The 11030-nt window shown below is 42.5% G+C and overlaps 1 protein-coding gene across 1 annotated transcript; it reads right to left on the bottom strand.

The window, feature by feature from the left end:
* Positions 1 to 9650: 9650 nt before the first annotated feature.
* Positions 9651 to 10625, bottom strand: T265_08364 (hypothetical protein; the record flags this gene model as incomplete). Its single annotated transcript, XM_009174148.1, has 1 exon — positions 9651 to 10625. The coding sequence occupies one exon, from the start codon at positions 10623 to 10625 to the stop codon at positions 9651 to 9653; it is 975 nt and encodes a 324-aa protein (XP_009172412.1).
* Between the last annotated feature and the right edge of the window lie 405 nt (positions 10626 to 11030).

Genomic DNA, 11030 nt, shown 5'->3' with positions numbered 1-11030 from the left:
TCAAAACTGTTACTCAACATCTGTACAGGTAGCTAGTTCTGAGCCGAAAATGTTTACTGCAATTCGTTAGGGAAAATCAAAGGAAAATATAGCTAGCTCCGCTTCGTGCAGCTACAGCATCAGTGCCTATTTTTTCAGATCTGACCAAAGGGCACAGCTCAAGGTTTGTTTCCCCAAATGTGCCACCAGCACGGGGTTATACCCAGAAGTCAGCTTCGTGAATTTTCATTGAAAAAAGAGAGAAAATCTACCGTTCATTAGTTATCTTTAGCGGTTGTGGTTCCCTTCTTCATACATTTATTGGCCACGAAAATTTCAAAAGCCACCAAAAGCTGCGTCTGGCCGAATCACACTAATTCAACAATGTCCCCTCAATACTGTCGTTTTCCCTTAGTTGAAGCAACTTTACTGGGGCTATACTATACATAAATATCATTTGAAGACTTGCCCCAATCTTTTTAAAATAGAAGCTACAAGATTGATCCGGAATGAAAAAGCTTTCCGTTTGGTTCTTTTTTTTCAATAGTTCTAAGTAACACGACTTGACTTCTGCGGAAACCTTAGCATGAAGCGAAAACGCAATCGTTTCACCGACAAGTTATCGAGATTTTCACTACTCGTGAGTAGCATGAAATTTGTCAGATTGAGAATTCTGATGTGTAGCAAAACCAAGAATCTGTCACGAGCATTGAAGAGTGTAACGGCAGAGGCAGCGCATATTGGCTTCGTGGTTCGACCCTGTTAGCAATATATTACAAGAACCTCCATATTAGACATGCCTTTTGACTCGATGCGCTAGGGAGGACTGAGGTGTGAATTGAAGGGACTTCAATTAAGTGAACTGAACCATAAGGCATCTGACGATGCTGGGTATCCACATTCTAATGAGTTCAGCTGGGTGAATTCCGTACAAGCCCATTATGTAACCAATGAGAGATGGTCTTCTTAAATGATGTCTGCCGATCCCTTCCCCCTCCCTAAAAATCACCCGGTATCACTAAGTTTTTTTCCTCAGCAACAGAAATATTCCTATCTTCGAAGTGATCTATTCACCACCTTTTCTTGCTCAACCACGGTAAGTTTGGGTTCTGTACCATGACCTGAATTCCATATTTCTCTAACCTAGATGATATTTGGTAACATGTGACTTGGCAGGCCGAATTGGAGGCATCATATTTTTATTTCAGTTGCTTTTCAATGGTAGCTTATACGGGATATTATGTTGCAACCCACATTGATGTGTCACGGGAACCACTTATGTATATAATTAAACTGGGGATTTATTGTGATTCGGGTGGTTTTACCTCAGCCAACAATTTCAATGTCTTGTATGCATGTTGTACGCATACTCTGGTATAATGAACGAGGCCTGTTCCAGAAGAGACGTACCAGTGGTTTCTGGTGGGACCTCAGGACCCAAAACCCATATGGCAAAGCAAGGTCAGTACAAAAACCCCGGTAATACATACTCCGAAATATATTTGATGTTAGTAAGCAGTTGCACACGACGAGATGTAAGAGGCAATCAGCTGGCTTGTAAACACGAAACGGAGATTCTTTCCAACCCAAAGCAACTTGCTTTCCCTGTCTTGACTCACCGTGTGGAAATGTTCAAGCAAATCCAATCAGCTCGATCAATAACGCCACGCTCATCTTCTCTCCAGTGACGTAGAATGTGGTCCCGAAAAACTAACCTACTTCGTTATATTACCTGATCTTACGTGGTGCATAGGTGTATTCATATTGAGAGGAGTCATTTTTCTGAAACGCACTGCTCGTAAGGTTGCTCAAATTCTCGTCCCTCTTTGAGTTCATCAGCCAGGCTCAGTTTTCGAGTTTCCGTTGGTCTTATGTTCTACCTGAAGACCGAATTGCAACAACTAGCGGAGGATATTCATCTGCAAATTAGGTTGCTGTTAACGGAGCCTTCTTCCACTGGGATACACTGAAGTCACCCGTTACACCAACCTAATACGCAAAATATTGAATTCCATCTGCTGCATCCACTTTATTTGTTCCACTTTGTTCCCGGTCTCAGAAGATTCATGACTTATTTTTTCTACTCGCTTAGTTTAGTTAGCAAGTCAGTTAGTTAACTGGTTAATTAGTTAGTTAGTTGGTTAGTTAGTTAGTCAGTTAGTTAGTTAGTTAGTTAGTTAGTTAGTTAATTAGTTAGTTAGTTAGTTAGTTAGTTAGCTAGATTTATTCAAGGGAATTAAAGAGAACCAACTCATAGATGCTAGTTATTACACAGCAGCCAGTCTCCCGGTTCCACAGAATGCGGGCCTATTTTCTGGGAGTGGGCTATGGTTTCTGCGCTAGTTTTGACCGCCCCTTTCAAAGAAAGACAGCTTGTCTTAATAATGGGACTACAACAAAGTTTTCGACACCAGAAGTGCAGTGTGCCAATGCTCAGAAAAATTGATTTACACCTTGGTAGCGGATAAGCTGCAAATTCTTGGGCCTTCCAACTCCTAATAAATGAAGTGGAAATGGAACAAAATACTTCCGAGAGGTTTCCTTATAGGATACTGAATGCATTTACCGATTCAGTTTAACAAATGCCTACTCAATTTGAGACGTAGTGTCTCTTGTATCAACAGCCTGAATTAAAAATAGAGCAGAACTAAAGTTCACTGGTAGCTCTGAATTTTGCAGGCCAAATGTTACGAATGAAAACTTAAGGCAACTGTATTGGTTGTCACCGCCTCACTTCTTTATCGCTATCAGCGTTGACACCATTGCCAGGCGATATCTCTAATGAAGAAGAGAAAACAACCACTTGACTTGGCAATGCTATAAGGTCCTCCACGTCCCTATGGGGAAACTGGGATATCTCCTTTTGTGTGAGTTTACTGACTTAAGTTTCAGACTTTATTGCTGGCTCTTAGATTGCTCTCCATGGCCTCTGCTTCAAAATTTACTGATTGAAAAACCTATCTGTGAAGCAAACTGTGATTTGGTGGGCCAGTCAGTGACTCATTTTGAGTAGGATTCGCTCGTTTATCATAGATCGAGTCCTACTTCCACAGACCATCTCAGCATTGTTGTTGTCAAAGTTCTCAAACCAGCCTTGATAAGTGATGTAGCAATTTTCCGCCTTTCCTGAAAAATGTGAAACCATTGAAAAATAATAGTTAATTTATTGGTAAGATATTTTTCATTTTTTTATGGTTTTCATGTCGTGCCTGTCACTACTGAAATTTCGGCAATATAGTTCTACAGACAGAACGGTGAATCTAGGGCACTCAGTTACATTGATGAATCCTACAACAACCGATGGACCATACTGATATATCCCATGGATACTACCACATCATACTGTGCATAATGCCATGGGCTAGATTTCTGGGCGGAATTCTCCGTCAGTATCAATTTGACTCAAGTCTTCTTTTAATTCCAAGGATCTTCTGAATTCTGTTCCCAGGTGGGACAAGGATACAGTTAAATCACTGTTTACTCCATAAACGAAAGTCCTCTCGAAATTTCCCTATGAAGAACTTTACCCCGACATCCTTAATCTGTATTTCCTCTGCGCTTTATCGTTACCTTTCGCAGATCACAGTAAAATCTACTCTCAAGAGCATTTTGGTTAAGTAGTTGTCTTCAGGAGCGACCTGCCTTGTCCATGTTCTTGGCAGGGCAAAATACAAACGTGAAAATTCGGCAATGACAGTGGAAGCCGTGCAATTCTGGTCTTCGGTGCAATCTCCCATCCTCTTCCGTTGTTTTTTCACAAACTATCTGTTGAACAGTATATGTGTTCAAAAATTGGGAAGCGTTGGTTACTGTAATCTTAGGTTCACAACACATCACAATTCAAAGTAGGATAAGAACGATTTGTTAAATTTGGTCCATTGGACTATTGAACCTTCCCAATTGGAAGTCACCCAGTGTCACTGGTTTAGACTCCATGCCTCACTGTAGACGTAATCTGCTGAAATTAATACACCAAACTTTACAGATTACAATCCAAACAAGAAGGGAATGCACAACCCACCTGTCAGTCATTCGAGGACAATTTTCACTGAATAAAAAAAGATGTACACACTTTAGTAGGTTGAGGAGAATAGCAGATGATGCGGATCCAGGCACGAGCTGCACAAACCTTCCCTTCATTACCGGATATTTGCAGTGCAGTGTTCCATTTAGGTCTAGTTGAGCTTTGTTGATATCTTATCACGTTGAATTGCACCCTCAACGCAGACTTTTTCAAAGGAAAACGCTTTATCTGAGTGGATGGCTTTTAAGCCGCGAAATGTTTCTTCTACTCTTGAGGGTCAAAGCCGCAGAACTGAATAGAAGATAATTTCTAGCTGCCACATTGACTGATTTGTCCCCCGGAATTGAACAAAACCATATCAGTACATTTCGTCACTAACCTAATCTTATCAACCATTTTTATGGACAGGCGATTGACTTTCTACCTCCGCTGTATCCCAGCCTGTCGACGGGGAGTATTTGTGGATTGGTTTGCTTTGGCCGGAATTCTAACAAGGTGACAGTTTAAAACAGGTTACAAGGCTTTAATTGATTTACCGTACTGGATGTCGATACTGGGAACCTGAAACGAACCACAACTCAGTAGTAATTGGGTTCCCCCTAATTACGCCGAGAAAAAATAATCTAAAAGTCCCTAGAACAAATTTTGTTTTCCTCTTGTTTTCACAAGGAGCTTTCACTTCATGCGTGGACGAAGCAATGTAAACATCATTAGATATTCAGAATTCTTTGAACAGACTGTAGCAATATTTTTTTAAGCTAGCACCTATAAACCTGTATCCTCAGACGAACGGCGTTTTCCTAAGTAGTAGGTTCGCATATCTGGGTTTCTCAACACAATTTGAACTTTGATATACTTGTTGTAGAGAGACTGGCGGTGACCGGGCTTTGCAAGCAGCATGGCTTTTTCCGTCACACCTACTACGTTAGTTTGTTGGACAATGTATGTGCACCAAGATTGCTGTAAAAACGCTTGCAAGCAAATTGTCAAGCTCGGTGAACAGATCAACAGCCACCTAATCTTCAACCGATTTACCCACCCGAGCCACCAAAATAACTGGATCTATTGTCCAGTATCCTTACTGAAACTACTTGACTTTATTTCCAAACAAGAATTTGAAACCATGCAAACGTTGAACTCACCAATCTTATGCTGGACTTCTGTAAGATCTGATGAGGTGATATCCAGATTGTGGTAATCCTGATTAAACATGAATTTTTAAAGTGAACATCTTGAACTCTGAAGCTTTCCTTGAGAGTTACCACCAGCACCTCGGCTAGTCGTAAAGAGAAACTCATTGGCGTAATTCGCTCGTGCGCCTTACGACTATGATGGCATTCACTGCTCCAGATATCTGTGGCAGGAAAGGCTCCTGTTTTGGTCATCAGCTGCGACGAAGTAAACTTCAAAGGCAATATTAACTCCGTTTCTCCCCTACCATACTGCCTCAAGGAGAAAAATTTAACACAATCTCACGAGAACGATGTGTAATAGCAATTGTTGGTCCCATTGTTCAGCGTGGCAACTAGGTTTCTAAACTCTGTTCACATCGGGCGGGAACCCACCTAACCATCCACTGGCGATACCTTCTCGGCTGGCAATGAAGAGTTTTCAACCCAAGTGTGAAGCAAAGTAGAAATGAAAAAACAACCAGCGTACTCGAGCTACCTATATTCTGTGATATTGCCAGTACGTGATAGTTTAACTGTATGGGTATCCTCTTCTGATAGACCGCAGTCAAAACTGAAAAATGAGACATAAATGAAATCTGATTTTGTTTGAGTAATATTTTTCTACCCAGAGAAGAACCCCTTGCGAATTTTCTTGGGAGCCAAATCCGCTCATCTACTTGGAAGCCGATAGGATGACAATTCAACACAACCCAAGCCCTCCAGAGCTTTCTTTTCTGCCTCAGATAAGCTATCAGGTTGCCCTTACTCCAAAATGTAGAGCATTGGAACAAATAAATAAGTGACAGATTTATTCATTTGAGATTCTTGTTGAGTTCCACTGGAGACACCAAATACGATCAGCACCCTTATTACAGATGCTACCAACAGTCTCTACGAATAATCTGCCAGTTCCTGGGATTGTAGTGGCAACCTGGCCCAGATGTGGTTGTGCTGATGAATGATGAACAGGAGAGAGTGGCTGATATCAGTGACAAAACTGGCAGGGCCTTGGCGGGTGAGTGACGTGATTAAGTTTGGAAGTCACCCTAAAGAGTTTCATTGTGTTCCAATCTGATCTAATAAACAGGATCGGTGAAAGATCTGATTACGTGTTGTGATCCCGGTGAAGAATGAAGCCATACTGTCTCACCATGGCTTTGAAAACATCAGGGAAATCTCTCGAGCCCCTGCATCATGACCATCATCGCTTGTTTATAAATTGAAACTGCTCACAAGTGTAAAAACAGCCTCATCCTAGTGGGTTTCACAATGCCCTCCATCGACTGGTATACAAACAGTTGTTCAGTCGGAGCTGATCAGTACACAGCCATATGAGTAAATATGCTAATATATTTAGATAAATGCATGCGTATAAATATGTATATGTAGGTGCATGCATTTATCTGTATACATATATACATACGGCCATTCCAGATGTTTCACGTCTTTGGCGCATGCAGAGGCCGGAAAATCAGGTGCAACATCGACCAACATTCTTGTGTCCGCGAGCGAGTCGGACGTGAATGATTTTCAAGTATTTCCACATATGGGAAGTAGTGATAGCGCATTGATAATATTTTATCGAGGTGGATCATCACCTCCTGAACGAAGCATCAAGTCTGTTGGCGTCTGTAATATTTCTTTTTCTACCAGCTGGTGTGACCAGCTGTGTACTTCCGTGATCCTCTGAGCTATGTTGGGGGTGTCCCTGCGACACTCACTGGTGAGTGGTTCCAGACATGACCAGCAACTTATCTCAGTCCACAAAGTTGGGCGTCAGAACACATGGGGAAACCTTTTTGAATGATGCACTGACATTTCCAACCAAATACTGCCGCCTTCCTGTCAGGCTTTTGGGCCGTATCCTAACCCTCCTCCCGTTTAGGTCTGCGCGCCCTGGCGGCATTTCAGATCACGTACAACCACAAACCACACACCTACAGATAAACACATGCCACATCGGCCGTTGCATGGTGCCACCATCTGGGTCGCCTTACTCGCTGCAAACAGTCGCATGAGTCGGTGAAAACCGGCTACTTATGACGCCTCTCTTATTTCTCTATCACATACTATCTCCCCCCTCTCATCCAATCAAAAACTCTCCTTGCGGATCCATCAGTTAGGAATGATGACCCCGTTCGTCTTGCATGGTTTTTGATTGCAACATTTATACGTTATCCGGCCTGAGGTATCTTGAAATAAGTCTCCAAGGCGCGGAGCAGTCTTCAAAACACTGGTGTTATACTGGTGTTCAAATTGCCGCTGAGGAAAACCTTGTTGATCCTGATTACTTCTCTTTGGAAGAGAAGAAATAGGTACTGTTTTCTTCGGCTGGCCTGACCAAATTCAGCCCTTTCTTTGGGCTGCATTTTGCGCCCACGGCGTGTAAGGTCATTCTTCTGGACATGAATCCACTGAACTCACCACTTATAATCCAAGGAGAGGCACTCGAGGATGTGGTGTGTTTTATCTATCCTGAAAGTTGTATTAGTTCGGATTCCTACGTGGCAGACGTGGTTAATGCACAAATCCCTAAGACTTGGATTATGTTTGCCAATTTTGGCGTCAAAGCCGTACATCTCTGAATCCCAAGGGTCATGTGCATGAGGCTATTGCACGGACTGTTTTTGCTGTGTGACTGTGAGAATTCGCGACAATCGAAGTTTATTCTCAGATTTTCCAGCCGGGTGGCAATTTCCCCACACAGTGGGTTGTTCTGGCATTTCGAAAGACCCGTCTTTGATCCTTTACTGTTTCAACCAATCTTAGTGACCTACTGGCAAATACCCAGTCTCAATATTTGGCCCATGCAGACCATATTCAGATGTACACGATGCACTTCTGGTTGTGCTGGTCCCGATTTTCCTCATACAGACCTAAAACACCTTGGGGAGGGGTCAAAAAAGTGCAACGGGTCTACAAGTGCGTATAATTGCGCGCAGACGCGTATCTGTAGTGAAGCTAATATGAACGCCTTCTATGTTCATAAGATGCCTCTAATGTTATTGTAGCGAGAAAAGTAGAGCTTTGCTTTGTGATGAGGAATATGGTTTGAAATAAACTGAACGAGCCATATGTGTGCTCTGGTTCTGAATATGCTAACCTGCACGTTTGTTGCCAAACTTGCACCAGAGGCATACGGGCACACTTGTGCCCGCATCTGAAATGTGACTGGGGCGCAGTTTACTACCGTGTATCAGGTGAACTACAACAAATATAGTGCTAAGGGCTGTAACACTTCTGATAGAAGGGCAGCGGAATTTGGGGCGTAAAGACACGCGGTTTCTAAATATATGCTCTCAATATCACCATCCAGCTTGAGGTGACGCAAACATCCTCCGACAAGTAATAGTACTTTGCACTCGAACTGTTAACCGACACACCTCCGACCATCGGCGATCGACAAAAGGAAATTCGGTCCTTATCTTTGAAAACCGAGTTTGCAAACCCTTCGCAACCATCAATTTGTCATTCGGTGTCGTTACTATCTGGAGCTCACTGACTGCAGCATTGGTGGAAGAGACTGGCCTCCAAATACAGTCTAGATAAACTTTTAACAGGTATGTGACACCGATCCCAGTATCCTCGGAGGGCAAGACAGAGTTCTCAAACGGACTCTCAAAGTTCCCCATACCAACCGAATATCGACATTTCTTACGGGAGTTACATGCGGTAGCCTAGGTTTCAGAATTCATCTGAGCAAACGCTGTACACGCAAAAACAGTCATTGTATTCGATTCCGACGTGTTGGACGCAGATAAGATAGTGGTTTTTTTGACAAAGTGACTAAGGTTTCCAAAGGTTTGTGTTCAACGTATTAGAGAATATCAATTTACGATTTGGCGATTTCCTAAATGGCTTGATCTTCTAGGGTGATAGATCAGCGTTATTTTGGCCATTCACGCTTGATAGCGTTGGAGCAAATTCAACGATAATCATCAGATAATGGCGCGACATCAACGCACATCTGTCCTGCGTATCTCAGATGATAAGCTAGTGAAATGTAGTAGAAACGGAGGTACACTTTCGTCTGTCATATATTCTGGTTTCTTTAATGAAAATAAACACATTAACTTATCATTTTCAGGATTTATAAATTCAGTATTTGACAGCGCAAATTCTCGGAGGCATAAAACATGTAAGATATCCTCCGGCTTTGGTGAGTTTTGTTAACTGGACACTGGTTGTCTCGCAAGGTCGATGCTAATGCCCGAGTCATTGGACGAAAATCAACTATTTTCGTAGCGTCTTTATTGCAAGGTAGAAACTAATATTAGTGGCCAACAAAATTTACTCCGTAACACAGCTGAGACTATTCAGAACTACTGTAAAAATGTTGCGTAATAGTTAGCACATAGGTAGGTTTTTCGCAAACTCGTCATACCATTGTTGAAGCAAAAATATAAGCTTACTAACTTACTGTCTGTGGCAACGACCACCGTGACACCTTCCAACAGGAGGCTCTTCTCATTAGATCAGGTCAGTGTGAGGCTTGTGCGTGTACACGGATCTTCCTTGATTCTCACTGCAAACATGTATATTGGCCCAGTTGCTGATAAGCGTGGGCCGCGCTTTGGATCACATTGCAAAAACGTAACGTTGTCAGTCCAGTTATCTTCGGGAGTGGAAGGTTTCGGAACTGAACTGAACCTATAATGGGCTATTGGTGACTGAACACCTTCCAGATACGGGAGTGTCTTTCTCCGTCTAACCATCAACGGCTCAGTAGATGTGCTTTGCGTGGCTTCCAAGTCAGATTTATAATACCGCGCATCGTAAGAATATCGTGCCTTGAATGGTCCATACTTCGGCTGCTCTGGCTGTAAGTCCGTCTGTTGAGCATCATCAACCATATGCATCCGCATTTCCGACAAACTTGAATCTGGACCAAAAAACGTCTTCAATGCGGAAGGGGCTGAAAATGGGCTTCGCAATTTGCCGAACATACAGTTTGGTTCTTGTTTTACTCTGCTCAAGAGATAACTTATATTTTCCGCATCTTGCTGGCTTGTACACTGGTAAATTTCAAACGTTTGTTTGTCGGATTTTGGCTCTTTCACAAGCAGGCAGATTGCATCCACATAGCGAGAACTCAGAGTCCAACATTTGATAGATGAATACTTCAGAGTGAGACGAAATGTCGTGTTGTCAAACGCCAAAAGGCGAGAAAAGCGCATGTGATCTTCCAGACAGAACAACTGACATAAATGAGGCTTCGTAGTGTAATATTTATCCAGTAGTTCGTTTATCCGGTCATCAGTGAGTTCGGACTGTTTTGCAACCCGATATTGCTTCTTTTGAATAATGAAACACTGATATTCTATGTTCTGTTTGGTCTTCTTATCCACCAGATTATTCGACCTTATTGCTTCTGGCAAGCTTCCCACCCGTGCACGGAATCTCTCCTCATCGGCACTCCTAATCTCCACTGTGCTACGTTTTGACTCCATGGGCTGTTTCGTGCGCTTTTCTAACTGATGAACTGCAAGTGATTCATAACATCCTAGTTGCTGGTCTGTCCTGGTGAAAGTGTAAGTTAGGTGACTTACGCTGCATTTTATTACGTTCTTTCAGGGTCTTCGACCTCAGCCAATGCGGGTACTGACAGTCACGCCTGGACCGTCGTTCAACTCGTGAATATGAAAAGAACATGAAGTTGTGTGTTCTCATTGTTCTAGGATCCTTTCTTAACAATTCACAACTCAGTCTCAGGCAGCGTACAATGAATTCTACAGATTTTATGTTATTCAGTGAGTATGTGTTTTCTTCGCTTGTTTGATTTGGACCGGTCGATTATGAAAGTACTGAATTGAAACCTCTGTAAACTAAATGACCTCACAATCAGGGTGTACCGA

This window comes from Opisthorchis viverrini (genome assembly GCF_000715545.1).
Source record: "Opisthorchis viverrini unplaced genomic scaffold opera_v5_213, whole genome shotgun sequence".
NCBI classification, from domain to species: Eukaryota; Metazoa; Platyhelminthes; class Trematoda; order Opisthorchiida; family Opisthorchiidae; genus Opisthorchis; species Opisthorchis viverrini.
Note: the sequence above shows the minus strand (reverse complement) of the source record. Positions and strands in the feature narration are given on the sequence as shown.